This window comes from Leptonychotes weddellii, chromosome 15 (genome assembly GCF_054177405.1).
Source record: "Leptonychotes weddellii isolate Sample4059 chromosome 15, ASM5417740v2, whole genome shotgun sequence".
In the NCBI taxonomy this organism is placed as follows: domain Eukaryota; kingdom Metazoa; phylum Chordata; class Mammalia; order Carnivora; family Phocidae; genus Leptonychotes; species Leptonychotes weddellii.
Window position 1 is genome coordinate 46,105,778 of NC_138383.1, and position 18,522 is coordinate 46,124,299.

The 18,522-nt window shown below is 44.7% G+C and overlaps 1 protein-coding gene across 1 annotated transcript in view; it reads right to left on the minus strand.

Annotated features, from left to right (window-relative positions):
- Positions 1-1,105: 1,105 nt before the first annotated feature.
- Positions 1,106-18,522, minus strand: part of MAP2K4 (mitogen-activated protein kinase kinase 4) — a 114,071-nt gene continuing 96,654 nt past the window's right edge. The window contains exons 8-11 of the mRNA XM_081806002.1: positions 17,497-17,574; positions 14,430-14,578; positions 4,923-4,968; positions 1,106-3,746 (exon numbers count right to left, since the gene is read on the minus strand). Of these exons, the coding sequence (XP_081662128.1) occupies positions 3,633-3,746; positions 4,923-4,968; positions 14,430-14,578; positions 17,497-17,574 (387 nt within the window). The 3' untranslated portion in view covers positions 1,106-3,632. The remainder of the gene's footprint in view (positions 3,747-4,922; positions 4,969-14,429; positions 14,579-17,496; positions 17,575-18,522) is intronic.

Below are 18,522 nucleotides of genomic sequence, written 5' to 3' on the forward strand. Positions count from 1 at the left end.
AGGTTTATGAACAGAGGATGTCCAGGTGTAGTTGGACACTCTTCTACTTCCCACCCCCCCCCACTCCACTGTCTGATGCAGTATTTCCTACGGCACATGTTATAGACTTGGATTTGAATCTCAGCTCCCCTCCCTACTGTTACCAGAGACGGAAGTTTACTTCTCCCAACCCTGTTTTTTTCTCTAGAAAAACGGGACACTGCAACCTGACTTTGGGAGGCTAGTCAGGATCAACTGAGATGAAGAGTATAGGTAGAGTCCCACGAAGCATGAAGCACGGAGTCTACCTATTTCTCACGATACTGTCTTGCACTGCTGGGGCCTGGAAGCGCCGAAGGCCATCCCTTCCCCTAGCAGCTAAGGTGGAGCTGGGGAGGTCAGGGTATCCACAGCCATCCCTCAGAGAACGCTGGATACTTACCGCGGCTGGTTCTGGAGCGATTACCTCCTGCATCTCTGATCGGGTTAGAAACAGGCAAGGAAAAGGGGAAGGTGCCGAAACTGCATGCGATCAGTGAGCCAGGATCTGGTCAACAACCGGGAGGTGGTAGCGTAACAGATAAATTCAGTGCTGGAGCTTCGAAGCTCTTGTCTCCCATCGCTTCCGGGCCTCTGTGGCTTTTTGCTCAGCTCCGTCTGTCCTCCCACCCGCCAACCTCCCAGGTCTGACCTCCACAGGGCTTTGACCCAGAATTCCCCTCCTCGTCCCCCTCTCCTGGGTGGTGGGGACGGCAATCGGAGCTGGTGTCTCGTGCCCACCCAGCAGCCACAGCACCTGGGGCAGAAGGCAGGGCTGGCGAGCAGGCATCAGGCGAGGCAGCCTGGGTTCCTACGGGCTGGGGATCTCCAGCATGTCACAGGTGGAAGAACGGTACCCTTTTCCTTTAGCATCGAGAAAGCTAGGGCAGGTGAGGGCAACCAACAAAGGAACAAACCTGAAGAAGAGACCGCATCCCACCTGCTCGGACAGAGGGCAAAGCAGGGTCTTCACAGATACACCTGTGGGTTCAAGATGAGTAAGCAAAGAGCTACAGCAACCGCAAGATGGGAGGAGAGAACGAATGGAGCCACAAACACTTCCATAAGAACAGAATTTCTCCCAACATGAAATGCACAGATAATTTAATGGAATTTACTTGATTTTCCCCTCTCAGGGTCTGACTTCAGGAAATCAAATTACAAAGTCATCATCACATCCTAGATTTATTACAACTGACCTGCAGGCAAAAGGATAGAACTATTACATAAACACTTCGATTCCATGTATATATCTTAAATAGAGGAGGGATTCAAACAAGAATACAGGATAAAATATTCCCAAGCTCCAAGAAGCAGGTATGTTACTGAGCTTCATTTGTACAGACAAATAAGGCAATATCCCTGCACATTAGCTTTTCGATAATTTTTATACATTTTTCTATGGTACAAGAGAAAAATAACCAGAGCTCACAATGTACAGTTCTTACACTATTTTCACAGTTTGTGAACACTATACACCCTTTTGTTTTAATAAAGATACATTGTAATAAATTCCTTGCCCTTAAGTTTATAGTTTATAATAATCTATGATTAATACACTAAAATTGCCTTTCGATGTGGTCATCCACACAAGAGAACGGTCAGATGAAGCTCCTGGACAGTCAGAATTGCTTTTATCCCCACGCGTCCGATGGCAAAGGGACCCTACGCGGAGCCAGACGGGAAGTGGACAGCAGAGCACGAGATCTCCTCCTGAGTCCCCGGGAGCAACGGAGGATGATGGCTTGGTGTGGTCGAAGGAAGACGTGCAGCAACGCCTCCTTTCAGAACACTGGGAAGTCTAAGGGTTAGGAAGCCTGGGTTGGGGGAAATTGGGGAAACAAGGCGAGTGGACCGAAGCGATAATTCACTTCTGAATTCTGAAATTCACAGGGATGTAACGTGAATCAGCACCGCTTTCCCTCGACGGTTTTACAGCGCTGGGGACGGCCGCCCCGGGAGGGGCCCCCCAGCACCAGCGGCCGTCACCTGCTTCGGCCGGCACCACCGGCCTCGGCCCAGGGCTGCTCTCTGCGCATGCGCCGCCACGCGGAGCTGCACGCTCAGGGCCAGCGCGGCCACAGCGGCGCCCAAGGGGAACCTGGCTCAGGAGGAAGGGAAGAAGCATAGCAACAGGGGCGGATTTCAGTGGCCTCCCAACCATTCTGGGGCGGTTTGGGGGTTTGGTGTGCTTGGGGTTTTGTGGGGGGTTTTTTTGTTTTTAATAGAATTCCAATTCCAAAAAGTAACAGTGATCTGCCAGAGACTCTCACAGGTGACGAGCTTCTCTAAGGGACCCTCATCTGGTCAAATGTGTCTCTAGAAGACGCTTCATCACCTACCACATCGGCAGGGCCCCACGTTTCTGAGCCTTTAAACGTTGGAGCATAGGAGGGATTTGGGGCTAAACGTCCCTGGCAATTAAAAAGCGTTTTGATACAGGAGCAGGAAAAAGGCAAAATATTGGATTAAGCAAAAGTCACAGAGCGGCAACAGACCAGGCGGGCAGGGAGGGGGATTCAGAAACCAAAGATCTGGGCCAGTGAGAGCAAAAGACTGGGGTTTGGTCTTGTGCTGCCTACAAGCAACCTCTATGTAATCAGTCAAGGCACATCGCTTCTAGCTGCTTCTCCCTGTGAGTGAGCTATGATGGCTAAAGTATCAGGCTTGGGACCGGGACCGAGGGGGAATCTGCTACGAGTTGTTCCAGATCAGATGCCAGAACTGGAAACATCTGTACACTTTGCCCTCAGTATGTTTTTCTTGTTTCAGTCCGGGTGGTTTGTGGCAGATGGAACATCAAGTTGGCAGCACACCGAATTTTGAGAATGAAGATTCTTAGGATCAGCACCTTCTTTGACAAGTGGCAGACTCCTGAGTCTTCCCGATGAAGAGCAGAAGGACCGGTAAAGGAGAAAAGAACACATTCTGTCCTGTCTCAATATTTCACTGTCCACCTCTTTGAACACAACATGGTTTTTGGTAAAGATAAATTCATTCTAATTTAACGTGATATTTCAAACAGGAAATTTGGCTGAGCACATCGACCCCCGAACATCGACGGTGACGGTAAAGCAACAGAATATCAAATCAGTAAATCTATTGCACTTGGTGAAGAAAGTAAATTCCTCCTTTGTCCCCCAGCTCCAGAGGGCCGTGTGTCTCGTTGGCAGCATCAGCTCCTCTCACTCAAGCCCGAGTCTCTCTGTTCAGACATAGTACATCCATCACCGCGTTCTTCCGGCATCTGGAAGTCTGACAAAACACCACCCCAGTAGCTGCGTCTTCAGGTTTCGAGTCTAGAAATGAATTTAAGATGTGATCTAATCACAGTCAACAAATTGATCGTACTGACTTCCACATTTCATGACTAAATTCATCACAAAAGAGCAGGATGAGGTCTCTCTGACCAGCACTAACACTGTGTGATCAATCGGGTGCCACGGGATGCATGTTCTAGGTGACGGGAGCATACAGACATGATGGAAACGAACACCAATCTTATTGCACATGGTGTCTGGGCGAGCAATAAAAACACTGTGATACGGGATGAAAATTCTTTACGTCTTGCTTCCTCTCAGCCCTTTTTTCTCGAGTCTGACGTAGCAGCGAGATCAGTCGACATACATGGGAGAGCTGGGAGTCGCTGGCATCTGATCCAGGATTTTACAAACATAGCAGGCGACCTCTACGGTACGTTCTTCATACATCAAAATAAAGGGATGTTTCTGCAAGAAAACGGAACAGAGAGAAAGAAAAGAAAAACATCAAAGTTCGTGTCAGAGGCCACAGATCGTGACGGGGCACAGAACGGAAGGCTCCAACCACACGTGGCTGCACAGTATCGTGCACTGGCTCAGAGGGCAAGCATGGCCCATACTTCATGGAGACGTGGTGCTGGGTGCGGGCATGCCTGATGTGGACGAGCCATCCGGGCAGTGAAGTCGGGAAACTATTCTCTACACCGGGAGCATCTGTTGAGGCAGAGAGCAGAGCTGGGGCCTCTGCCGCCATCTGAGAGCCAAGAAGAGCTGCATGAATACCGGTCGCCATTCCTCTTGGGACACAGACGTCAACTTCACGTCCCATTTCCCCACGTGTAGCAGAAGGATCTTAGAGAAAAGACTCTGCCAGTGCCTTAGACCCCGCTCCAGGCGGCTCAACGGGATCTCATCCTGTGAGCTTCTGCCCTGTCCCCTGCAAAGCTCCCCCTCTCCCCTCACATGCCATCTCCGTCAGTACTTTTCTTTCATGGCTTCTCCAAGTATGCTGACCGCGTATCTTTGGTCACTGCTGGCTCTGACCACAGGTTGGAGCACATCGTAACCTGGCCACTAGACAATGGGGTCTTTCCTTAAAAGATCCCCACATAATCAGATCGGTATTTTCTTCACCGCCGAGACCGATGCCACATCCAGGACTGCTTATGACGCCCAAGTCCCGGGGATGGGTGAACTGTCAAAGACACGGGAATTTGCTGTGTGATGTAAATTTACGTGAGCGCATTGCATGAAGGCAGAAGCACAAGAAAGTCTTAGGTATGTTATGCGTACACAGACCATGCGGTCGGAGCTGGCTCCTTAAAGTGAGTGTTATAACTCTTTGGGGTAATTTTTATGACATGTCAAGGCCAAAATTTTCTGTGAGAATCCAGCTAGTAAATTGGTAGGGAAGTTATACTTCCAATTCTCTCTTTCCATATATCTGTTTCGAACATTTTTTTAAAAGTACTCAATTAGGTCAAGCTGTTTGTCTAGGACAGAGAGGACCAATACTTGCTTAGTGAACTGGCATGCTAAGAGAATGTGCAGTGAGGAAATACCTAAAATTCCCAAAAGTAAAAAAAAAAAAAAAAAAAAAAGAGAACATAAAGTAAAACATAATTCCCAAAGTCTCATACTCACCAGAAGTTCTTTATACTTTGGCCTTTTGGATTCATCCTTCGTAAGGCTAAAATAACATAAAAATACCATTAATAAAATGGAGACACAGTTACCCAAGTATTTTTCTTTTCACAAATGAGATATTACAAAGAATCAAGCAGTTTTTTCCTTCAGAGACAAGAGTAACAACGAGGACAACCCAGCGAACATAAAAAACACAAAAAATTAGACAATCTATAATCTAAGGATTTTTCCTTAGGATATTCAGTGTAGAAGCATTAGTGAAAAATCAGAAACAAGGTAACTACTGAAAATCAGATAACTTATGGCATAGCTGCATGGCAGAGTACTACACAGTTAAACATATGAATGTGTAAGTATAAAATTGTGTATGTACGCGCATGTGTTTTCTAAATATACACACGAGTATTTATACACACTACCTAAGAGAAACCAGAGTCTGGGAAGTAAACTATATATAAATTTTATCAATTTATCCTTAGATTTTTAAAAGTTTTGCATTCTGTCTCTCAATCCTGTGTTCTCTGGTCTAAAAGTTGATAACAGTGCAACCTCACTAAGGACTATACTGATTTATTGAACCCTCTGCCCTGATATTTTCCCCTTGAATCCTACCTTGTCTAATTAATGTTACCGGAGAGTATCTTCATGTTGTTTCTATTTCCCGAATTTGTCCTGGACCATATCTTTTTTTTTTAAAGATTTTATTTATTTATTTGACAGAGAGAGAGACAGTGAGAGCAGGAACACAAGCAGGGGGAGTGGGAGAGGGAGAAGCAGGCTTCCTGCCGAGCAGAGAGCCCAATGTGGGGCTCGATCCCAGGACCCTGGGATCATGACCTGAGCCGAAGGCAGACGCTTAACGACTGAGCCACCCAGGCGCCCTGTCCTGGACCATATCTTAATCACCACTCTCCTCCAACCTCAGTTAGATTCATTTTTTTTTTTTACGATCAAAAGTTAATTAGGGGCACCTGGGTGGCTCAGTCTGTTAAGCGTCCAACTCTTTGATTTTGGCCCAGGTCGTGATCTCAGGGTCGTGAGATCGAGCCCCGTGTCAGGCTCTGCACTCAGTGGGGAGTCTGCTTGAGATTCTCCCTCTCCTTCTGCCCCTCACCCCAACTGTTCTCTCTCTCTCCCTCTCTCTCTCGTTACTCCTGGCAACACAGTTCACTGATTTCTTCAGCCAGTGCTGTGTTCCACGCTCCGCACCTCTGTGCCGTACAGTGTGTAGCTACACAGAATTCCGGAATGCAGAGCGTCCCCAGCAGACAGCTACCAGCCTCTTAGGGGCGATCTTGGCTGAAGCAGCCACCTTGGCCCCTCTGGGGCAGCTTGAGCTAGTGACCGCCCCACAGAGGGGTGGAGAAATCCAGATCCTCACCCACGCCAGGCCCACCTCAGAGGGCCACCCCAGCGGCACGGCTTGCTCCGGGGTCTGCCGAGGCCCCCGCTGAGAATGCGCTTCACCCAACTTCGCCTCGCTAGGGCTGACTGCAAGATCGCTACCACCCATTGGCCTCCTGAACGCTGTTCTCTGCCTTCCAGGCAGCCAACCTGCAACCCCTTCTGCTGGGTTCACCCCCTCTTTGGCCAAGTCTATCTTTTCTAACAATCTATGAATGGTAAACCCTTCGTCTTTCCATTCCTCCCACCAAAAAAAATATGTATTTCCTCCTTGTTTTGAATGATAACTGAATGCCCAAGTATAAAACTGTAGGACAAGGTTAACAATTCTATTTCCTCTATGCCCTGGAGCTATGACTCGTTTTCTGGCAAATACTGTTGCTGATAACAAGTTGGTGGAGTCTAATTAATTACTCCCTCACAGACATTCTATCCTCCTGCTAACTTATACCTTATTATTGTCCTGCACTTTTACTTCAATGCATTTAGGTATAAATTTACCTTGGTTTATCCTACATGGTAGAGAGAGTTTACTTTCAATCTGAGAACATATCCTAGATCACTTCTCAAATGCTTTTCACTAGTGTCTCCAATATTGCTTCTCCACTTCCAGAATTATCTTGTCATTCCCACTACATTCGTCCGAGAAGTTCCCACTCTACTCCCCTTGGTGCTCAACTACCCTTTGCTACAGTGTAACCTGTGTCATGTGGGAAATCCCGCAGGCCTATTCTGCCAACTTCCCCAGTTCCATCCTCCATTGTTCCCAGTCCAGAGTACAACAAACCTGCTATCCTCTGTAACGACAGCTATGTTTTTTCCTTTCTAAAACGTCTAATTAGTTTTCATATCCAACTATTTGTTTCATTGCTGTTTTACTTCTTCCTCAGTTTTAACAGAACTTCCACCTTCATTTCCTTGGACACCCTAAATACACTTATTTTATTTTGAACTGTATTTTAGACTATTCCACAAACTCAGCTTGATGTAACGTAAACTCGTGTTCTGTTTATTAGTTGCTTTTCTTAGCATTAGACTCCATGTATTTTGGAATTCTGGTTTGCAGGGTGCACACGCTTATCCATACATCTGTTCAACAATTCTCCGAGTGCCTACTAAGTACTATGAACTAAAGCAGCAGCTAGAGAGACAGAGAGCAGTTTCCTTAGCTAGGATCCACCAGTACGGAACAAGGTCCCGTAATGGGTCTGTGAAGTTCCTATCCCCTGCTGACATTAGGATTATTACAGACCCAGTCCTCTGATTATCTATGAGCCTGCCACTCCGTAGCCCTGCAGCATACTGTGGCCCAGGCAGCGACTGACGCGAGTATTTCGTTCACTCCCCAGATCCTGACCTCTAAGCAGAGCCTGATCCTGTGGATCCCTGTCCAGAAAAGGGCACTTGTTGACCATTGATCCTGTCTGCTTCTAGGCCTGGAGAGAGCAAGGTCAAAGCTGCAGACCTCCAAGGCATTTTATACATCCTTCCATCCAGCTGCCATCCACACTGATATTTACTTCATAAAGCTGCCCGACTTTTTGGTTTTCGATTTTTCCACGTCATTTACTGGAGCAAAAAGCTGTGCCAACGTAGAAACTCATGACGCTGTGTGAGTAGAAATGTTTAACCAAATTATTATTAACACTGACTATCCTCTGTTTCAGAATTCCTGTGGCCATCAGCTACCACGTTAACCCCAACTAGTTAAGCCCCCTGCATCCAATAAGGTAGTGACTTGTCGGATTCATTCCAATGAAATGAAATGTTAAAATGTATTTCCTTAGCCACATCTCAGGTGCTCTGGTCACCACACTGGGCAGACAGGCTGTGAAACATTTCCATTACCTCCAAAAGTTCTGCGGTAGCTTCAGACCCACTGTTCAGTTTATTGATCTCCTTTCAATTACACCTCATCTATCTGCTGCTTAATCCAGCTGCTGAGTTTTTAGTGTATGCTTTTTATTTCAGGATGTTCAATTTGGTGCTTTGTTAAGTTTCTGTTTCTTGCTTGTATGTCTAAGCTTCTTTTTCTTTAAACTTTTTTCTGTCTCTCATTATTCTCGTATCTGAGGTCCTCAGATGTATTCCTGCTATCAGTCGTTTCTACTAATTCTCATTTCTTGTATGAGTGTTGGAATTTCTTATGAACTCATATTGCATTTGGCCTTATCTTTGGGAATTCTTGGGTCCCAGCTTGAAGGATCTGGTCTGCTTCTGCAACTGACTTGAGTCTTTCCAATCAGCTGCCTCTTACAATCCTTACCTCCCCTAATTTATTTTTTTAAGTCACTTTTTTTTTTATTGAAGCATCATTGACACACAATGGTACACTGGCTTCAGGTATACAACATAGCGATTCAACAAGTCTATTCATCACGCTGTGCTCCCACCTGTCACCATAGAACGCTACGACAACATCACTATGTTCCCTATGCTGTACCTTTCATGTCCATGACTTACTCCTTCTCCAGCTGGAAGCCTGGGCCTCCCACTCAGCTCCACACATTTCACCTCTCCCCCTTCCTCCCCTCTGGCAACCATCAATTCTCGGTATTTAAGGGTCTGTTTCTGCTTTTTGTTTATTCACTTGTTTTGCTTTTTAGATTCCACGTATAAATGAAATCATGATATTTGTCTTTCCCTGTCTTATTGCATTTAGCATAATATCCTCTAGGTCCACCCACGTTGTAACAAATGGCAAGATTTTCTTCTTTTTGTGGCCAAGTAATATTCCATTGCACACATATACATGTGTGTGTGCCACATCCTTATCCACTCATCTATGGATGGACACAGATTGCTTCCGTATCTTGGCTACTGTAAATAATGTTGTGATAAACACAGGGGTACATATATATTTTTGATTTAGTGTTTTCATTTTCTTTGGCTAAATACCCAGTAGTAGAACTACTGAACTGTATGGTATTTCTATTTTTAATTTTTTGAGGAACTTCTGTACTGTTTTCCAGTGGCTGTACCAAATTACATTCCCACCAACAGTGCACGGAGGATTCCTTTTTCTCCACCTCCTTGCCAACACTTGTTACTTGCCTTTTTAATTCTAGCCATTCCGACAGGTAGGCGGTGATATCTCATTGCCGTTTTGATTTGCATTTCCCTGATGATGAGTGATGTTGAGCACCTTTTCACGTGCCTCTTGGCCATCTGGATGTCTTCTTTGGAAAAATGTCTATGCGGGTCCTCTGCCCATTTTTTTTTTAACTTGATTAAATTCTTTTTAATTTTTTATTGTTATGTTAATCCCCATACATTACATCATTAGTTTTTGATGTAGTGTTCCATGATTCATTGTTTGTGCATAACATCCAGTGCTCCGTTCCTCTGCCCATTTTTTAACGGAATTATTTGCGGGTTTCTGGTGTTGAATTGTGTGAGTTCTTTATATATTTTGGATATTCACCCCTTGTCAGATATCTTATCTCCCATAGTTTCTGACTGCACTTAGTTTTAGAACTCTGTGGACTCCTTCGTCTTGTACCAACTCTGATACATATAAAAAAGAGAGCATAAAATGTTTATCCAGCATTTTAGGAGTTTCAGTGCAATTACGTCCAAGACTGAATCCGCTCTAATAATCTGCAGTCCACACTCATCATTCCACAGCTGTTTCTCCACTTTTTGGGTATGGCTCTTCCCTGGTGTGTACATTTATGTGTGCCTGTTGTATTTTTATTTTATTATAATTTTTTAAATTAATTTATTTTTTGACACAGAGAGATAGCGAGAGCAGGAACACAAGCAGGGGGAGCGGGAGAGGGAGAAGCAGGCTTCCCGCAGAGCAGGGAGCCCGATGCGGGGCTCGACCCCAGGACCCCGGGATCATGACCCGAGCCGAAGGCAGACGCTTAACAACTGAGCCCCCCAGGCACCCCATATGTGTGCCTGTTTTAAATGGAAGCTTGTCAAGTTTTCTTTATCTTTGAAATGCATAAAACAACAGCAAAATCTTACAACATCCCTAGATATGGTGGGGTTTTTTTCCTTTTAGTTAATTTGGTCTGGTACTTTAATTTAAGGACTCCAGTTTTTCTTCAAGTAAAGATAATTTTCATTTTAATTCTCTATCAGGTAAGTGGAATTTTTTTTCTCCAGGTCTCTCATGATCTGTCTCCTGTTCATCTTTTTATTCCTGTCGTCTGCAAGATAAACTCAAGGGTGTTGCCTATGTCAGAGATTTGGTCAACCCTGCAACACCCACGATGCTATGTAGCTGCCTCCCCCTTCGATTCAGGAACCATGTCTGCTACCTGAAAACTTTTCCTGAATTCAAAGTAGTCCATTCTCACCAGTTTTTTCCCTGACCTTTTCAGGGGCAAATTTCACAACGGGATGTTTGTTCGAATTCTTCAGACTGATACAATTCTCATCTTCCTTTTATTTCTTCATGCCCCACAGGCATCAGTGCTGACCGAACATCAGGAGCTGACCCCCGTCACAGACCTCGGTGACTGGGAGAAAGAGTGGACAGCCAGCCATCCCTAGGGCATCATCACCTTGCCAAAGGATGTTTCCTGGGTCTGTGAGCACAGCTTCCGCCATGCTCCCCGGCCTCTAACCAACACAAGGGTCCTCACTGGGGGTCACTGCAGCAAAGCCTGAGCCAAGTGTGAGGCAGGAGTGAATACTGCCAGAGTCCCAGCCGTGTCTGGGATCCACTGCAAAAAACACTCCCTCAAGGCTTTTTTAGCATCGAGATCTGCTTCCTAATGGCCTGGGCCCCAAGCTGCCTCCCGTCGCAGGTGCTCTGTGCCAAGCTGCGGAATTCCAGTGCAGCTCTTATTTCCTGCCCATGGCGTTTTCCCTCTGCACACGGAAAACTCGAGACCAGTCGGCCATCCCTGAATTCAGCCTCATCTTCCCAATTTCACAAGAACTCCTCAAGGATAGTACTTCTGCCCTTTTTCAGAACAAGTAAAGACTTTTAAAAATTCCATTAATGCTTTAAATAGGACGTTAAAGCAGGGAGGAATGTAAACTGTGCTGGTATCGTCACTTTGGTCCCTAAGCCCTCATCTCCTTTTTATTCCTTAAGCAAACTTTGAATTGAAGCATATGTTCAGCCAAGAACACACATTCTAAGTATAGAACAAAAGTAAGAGGAACAATATTCTGACTCTATCACCTTGTCGGCTTTTTAAATTTCATGTAGATGAAACCATGCATACTGCCTTCTGTCTTCCTTCTTCCACGCAATGCCGTCTGAGATTTACCCCTGTTGCCGAGCGTAGCAACAGCCCGTGTTCGATGCTGTACAGCGCTGTGTGAACAGTGCTAGAGCTGACTGTCTACTCCACTGTTGACAGAGGGGCTTCTTTCCCGCTGGAGGTGATCGCGAATATGTGGTTCCGCGCATCCTTACGCATGTCTTCCAGCGTGCCTGTCTGGGCTTTCGCGGGGCACAGACTCGGGACTTGAACTGCTGGAGCAGAACATATGCACCAGCTGTTCTCCACCAGCTCTAGCAGATCCTGCCACAGCTTCTCAAAGAGGCGGTGCCAACTCACAGGCCTGCAAGCACCGCATGGGACTTCCAGTTGCTTCAGACGCCCTGGTGCCGTCAGCCTTTTAAACTGTCGTCATTCCTGCTGATCGTAATCGTGTCTCATTGTAGTTTTGATGGGCATTCCCCTGATGTCTAATAATGCCAAATGAACACCCTTTTATATGTTTACTGAGCACCTGAATGTCATCTTTTGAAGCATCTTTTCAAGTATTTGGCCACTTTTGGTTGTCACTTTCGTATTTATAAGTGTTTTGTACTCATGAGCACTCTACATATTCTGAATGAAAATCCTTTTTCAAATATCTGTACGGCAAGAACACTGCATGGTTGGCATTTCATTCAGTGGTGTCTTCTAATCAAGAGACATTCTTAATTTTAATGAAATCCCTTCTTTTTTTTTTTTAAGATTTTATTTATTTATTTGAGAGAGAGAGAATGAGAGAGAGCACATGAGAGGGGGGAGGGTCAGAGGGAGAAGCAGACTCCCTGCTGAGCAGGGAGCCCGATGCGGGACTCGATCCCAGGACTCCAGGATCATGACCTGAGCCGAAGGCAGTCGCTTAACCAACTGAGCCACCCAGGCGCCCATGAAATCCCTTCTTTTATGCTTAGTTGCTTTCTGTGTGCTGTTGAAGAAATCTTAATCTATCCAAGGGCCATGAGAATATGTTCCCGTATCTTCCATACGTGTTTAACTTACACAACTGCAGAAACTCAGTTTGGCCGAAAAACAGCTCAAGGGGAGGACTGAGAATTGTGGCTAGCGCAAAAAACCAGGTCCAGATCATAACAGGTTTTAAAAGCCAGGTTAATTTAGACCTTGTTTTTTTTTAAGGGCCACGGACAGCCTCTGGACCAGGGCTCCCCAGTCTTTTTATCATTAAATTTCCTGGGAAACTTAAACACTGCATATCTGTTTATATTCCATGTGTCCAAGAGTTTCTGCCTCTCCGGAACAAATTTTTGCCCCCTTTGGGGTGATGATATCACTCTGTTAAAAATGCATGCTCTAGACAGTTTTAAACAAAAAGTAACATGATCAGACGTGTATCATAAAAAATACAACTCTGACAAAAAGAAGAAGAGTGGTTTGGAACAAAGTGATACTGGATTATGAGAAAAGCAGTAGAAATCTGAATGATCCAGGTCAGAGAGGACAGAAAATGCCCAAGGACAGTGGAAGGGAGGATAGACAAGTGTGGAGAGCTGATAGGAGCAGGTCCTGAAAACAGATGTACTTCCAACTACAGCCCCGGTGATCTGGAATGAGCTGGAAGCATGGACCCACTCAGGGAAAACAGTGAGACACTGATGTCTATAACCATTATCTGCAGGGGCACACTGGCACCAAGGGACACAGAGAGAAAAACTACACAACACATGTATCCAACAAAACCAGTAAAGAGAACAAGGGGTTAAGACGAAAGCAACTCTGGTGGAGGGTTCACAGGTGATCATTTTAGAAATTCTGCTCCACGACTCACACAGATTACTTAAACGAATTGTTTCATTAAAATGGAATCTATAAAATGATGGCATGCAATTCTATAAACTGCATATTTATGTGCAAACTGGTAGAAGTGGATAGTTTTTAAAAAGGAAAAACAGCCAATCTAAGTCATCCTAGAAAACCTTGAGGTATTCCTCTCCCCCTGGAAAACCAATGCAAAAGTAGAATTTAATTACAGAAGATGAAATATTTTCTAACTGTATTTTCTAATTATTCGAATATGTCCTAATTATTTGAAAAGAGGGCAATGCTAGACCATGAAATATAAGTCTTAAAGGGACTAGAGAGAGGAGTGAGAAACAGCAGTCCTGGCAGGAAAAGCATTTTCAAGAAGGCTTTTTGCTCAAAAACACATCTTATTTTTAAATCATGTTGGACAAATTATCAAAGATATTCAAATGGTAACAAAACAGGTTTCATTTAAAACACAGACTGAAACAGTACAAAGCACGACTGTATTCCTGCCGTATCTGCACGTACTTATTTTTACGTTCTACACACACGGGTGTGTATGTGCACACACACCTGCTAAAGGTGAACAAACACCACCAGGGGTCGGGTTCACACCTCCCTTGGAATAAGGTTTCAGACAACCAATACACGGTCCACCAGCTGAGCTCGGGGCCCGGCTCTACCAGACGCATCCCACGTGTCACAGCTACCTCGGAGCGGAGATCCGCCCTGCACCTGCAGTCTGACCTGGGAGGGTCCTGACTTAGGAAAAGCTTCCAGGTGATTCCAGTACAACTTCACTGTCAGGAGCACATCAGACTACGACGACCAGTCTCGCCTGGGTTGTACTGCTGGTAAGCACTAGGAATCTGGAGGCAGCAGCCTCCCCACCACCATCTGTTTCTCATCAGTATCCAGTCGTGGAGTGAGAGAGTGATGCTCTCCAAGCCAGCTGGAACCTTCCTTGTGGCCGGTGTGACCCAGAGTCCCAGCTAGGAAGCAGAGCGACGGGAAGAAGCTGCCCTTCCCCGGTGTAAAGCACCAACACTGCTAAGTAAGCCTCGCTGTCCTCACCACAAGGTTTTCGAGAATTCAGAAATCAAGTACTCACCACAAGTTGACAAAATTGATGAAGCTTGGGGAGAACTCCCTTTCTTCAGAGTTACTCAGCTGTGGAGGGTCCCCTTTCACGACTTGTGTGAGTTGATCAAATACACTATTCCACTTCGGATAAGGAAACCGGCCTGTGGCTAACTCGTACTAAAGAGAACACAGAGGGAAAAACAAAATATACTGGGCATTATTTACTGCTCCTCACTGAAACACCCACACTGAAATCTGAATTCCAAGCAAAATTCTTGTAAAGCCTTGAATCGAACCCAGATGAGGGTGAGGTGAAATTTTCGCAGTTATTAAGGCTAAGTGGAAGGGGTATTTAGAAACCAAGCTAATGTAAGATCAACTGAGTTCCAGGACTGGGACTAAAAGGAAACACCAGATTTAAACCCAGACAGTGTCGCCACCGCGTGAATGCACCGGGGTAGCCCTCAACTCTGAATCCTTTGTATGAAGGATCCTGGAAGGCTGGTTCTAGAACTTTCCTGGTGCGAAGTGTGCACAACCTGTAGTTATCTGAATGGAAGGCCATGTCCAGAACAGTGCTCAAAGTCATTTTGAAGGTAAGGGAACTTTCAACCAACAAAAGTCCACCAGAGCTCAAAGGAAGCAACCTGGGAATTCTGTACTCCAGCCACCCTGCGGTTACAACAATTTCACCCACAAGCAGATTATTACTATAACTGAAGAAATCAAGTCTGGGTCAAACCCCGAACCCTGAACCCTAACAATGACGCTTGGGACAGTATCTCTAACCCACGCCAAACCAGCTCTGAAGGATCTTACGGACGTACGTCCCAATGCACCAAAGGTCAAACGTATTTGTGGACTGTATTCTCATCTTTCTCTCACTCTGTTCTGAGGATAATGAGAACAAAAAAACTGTGCTTTTTCCAAAAGATAGGTCTAAATCTGCAGCATGGCCTAAATGAGCCCCATTCTGGGTGTACTGACAGGTGACTTGTTAGGGGAGGGTGAGACCCCCAAGCTCATCGGAGAAGGCATCTGAGAGACTGCGCTGAGGACACCGTCGCAGAGATTCTTCAGCTCAGGGCTATCGGGTGGAGTCGATTTCGTCGAGTATTAAATTACTGGTTTATACGGTGAAAGGAAAGCGACCAAGCAACAGTAAGGGCATCCTCCAGTGGGAGGCTGGGGCCGGAAGTCCTTCTTCACCCTAAGACGGCACCTTCAGCTTGCCACCGTCCCCAGTTACACACACACACACATACACACACTCGCACACGCACACGCACACACGCCTGTGCGGGGGGCGGGCAGGCATGCCACACACACGCAGAAATTCAGTCCTCTGGCTGAGGTTTCTTTCTGATATAAATACAAATGCTTGGGATGAAGTAAACCTTATTGGTTATTCACAACACTAGGAATAACTTTATCAGATTCATTCTTGAGAATAGATGTTAATAAGAGAAGGAAACGGTAAAATGCACCATAGAAAGTGAAGGACTTAGGAACTTAGAAATTAATTTCACACATTTCTTAATTTTTGTAAGATCATCCATATGGAAAATAGATTATGAAACTATTATAAGTACTGAATGCCTTGCTTTTAAACAAAGTTTAGCCAGATATACTAAAAGAACTTGCTGAAAATGTTCCTGTTAAACTTTTCACAGAACAAAATTCTCTTTTTATGATGAAGTAAATACTCTCTTTAAACAAAACTGGTTTGGGCACAGACAGGTGTTTCTGAACCGTGAATATCCTTTATATGCACACAGTTAGGTACCTCAGAAGGATGCTATAGGCCGTGCTGTAGGCCTTGGGACCAGTCACCACTTAAAAGATGTCCAAGTTCCATGTTCTCTCCTAACCAAAGAAGAAGGGATTACGTCTCTCCTTTGGTCAGTTGGCTTCCCCATGAGAAAAGACTCCAGGAGGTATTGCCCATATCAGGTCACAAGAGAAACCGGATGGAGGCTTCTGCAGAGGTGAGCTACTAGCCTTCAACTCTCGGTACAGAGAATTCACTAGGCCCGGCAATGTGACTCACCAGGATCACTAACAAGGGTATGTGATTCTCATCTACAGGAAGCTCTCAAGACCACATAATGCCAATGAACAGATGGAGATTATTTATTAAGCTACAAAAAAAATTCTCTGCTCGGAACCTGTGTTACCTCTGAGCCATGGGACCTTATTAAAAATGGGAGGAAATGAAAGGAAAAGTTTGGGCTGCCTCCCAAACGGAACACGGCCCCATCTAGTGATGGGAAATTCCCACCATGTAGAAGCAGCTGTCCAAAGTCAGAAAAATGCTACCGAGCTATGGTAAGAGAGCAAGCACAAGAAAATAAATCTAAAATTTCAAAACAAAATTTAGTAATAGGAAGTAATAAGCAAATAAAGATACTTTTAAGACAGAAGGAAAACTTCAGTACAGTCACAGGTGAGAAAGGTTTATTTCATTGTACTTAATTGCAAGTTAAGTAGCTTTCTCACTCTTCTTTCTCAGTGTTGGTTTAAGGTAGAACTTTTATTAGAATTATCACCTAGGTAGTTGGTGTTCGTCCAGAACTGAATTACTTTCAGCTCACTCGTTCGATCCATTCAGTGAACAGAAGATTCCAAGCAGAAACTATTTTCCTACATGTAAACATGTCTGCCTAATACCCACGCTGTACAGAGTATCCCCAGACATATTGCTCTTGCCTGAGGTGGGAGGAGCCAGTCACCGCCGCCCTGACTGCCCGTGAGCCGCCCTCCCCTGTCCCTGTTCTTGATGCAGGTGCTGACTCCTAGTATCTGTGGCCAAGAGATCCAGAGCGACATTGAAGGACCCAAAGCACTGCATAAAACTTTGAGGGAAACCATTAATTCTGACTTGATTTTTACAGTAAAACACAGATTTTTATTCAACAACTAGAAGACATAATCCCTGTGATTATAACCATAGAGAAAAAGATAGGTAATTAAAGTCAAAGACCAAAAGGGAAAAAAAAAAAAAAAGAAGAAGAGCAGTTCTTATGAGGGATGGAAGGCTGATAAAATTTTCTTTCAATTCTAAATTTCCTGCTACACCACCGTGACGAACATACCAATGTGATCCCCAAACTCCAGACATCAGAGCGGACGTCGTATCCTTGTCGTGACGCACTCGGGTCTATTCTTTCAGGCTGGAACAGAAAGAGAAGTCATGGTCATTACGCACACTCTCAAGGAGCAGGATGGAAGCAACAGCTGGGTAGGGAGCCGAAATGCCAGCTTACGCCTAGAAGAATCCACGTCTAGGGTCAGACTGGGAGTAACAGGAAGCATTCATTATACTGAAAACCACCAACAACAACAAAACCCAACCCAATACCACCTCCATAAAGGGAACACAAAGCAACTCTTCTAATTTATCCCCCTAAGGACTCACCAGCATTTACAAACCGGAAGCTGAGAACAAAGAAAAAAGGAAGAAAACTGGAAAAGTGAAAAAAATAAAGAATTACAGGGTCAGATTAGTAAGCAAGTAGTGGTAAACAGAAAAAAAAAAAAAAAAAAAGACTAAGTCTTCTCTGTTTCACTGAATAAGGCCACACCACAATATATCTGAGATACAAGAGCAAACATGAGCTAAATTCATTATAATTACTCCACCCATTCTTCATCATAAAGCTAAATGCATCACTATGCATACCTTTAAAGATATCTATTAGTCATTTTTAACCAAATTAAGGCACTGTCAAAATATATTATCCTATCATGCAAACAGCAAAAATCATCTTTAGTAATTTCCATGAAGGGATCATTCTTTATATTTCCTTGAAATAAGGGACCATTATTTACAAAGTGTGTCAGGGATGGAGAAGAAAAGAGAGAACCAGTAGCACAGAGTTGACAACGGTCCTGGGCAAAGGCTGAGAGTCACTGCTATTGGAAGGAATGTCCAGAAGTACAAGAGTTGACTGTGTTATAATTTCTGCCTGTCAGCAACAACTAGTGTGGAGACCTATTTTACATATTTTTGTTTTGAACATGAGTACTGTGGCTGCATCAATATTCACTGGAAGCTACTTAGTTTTTAGTTGTAAAAATATGTATTTAAGATAAGATATGAATTACATAAAAAAGTCCCC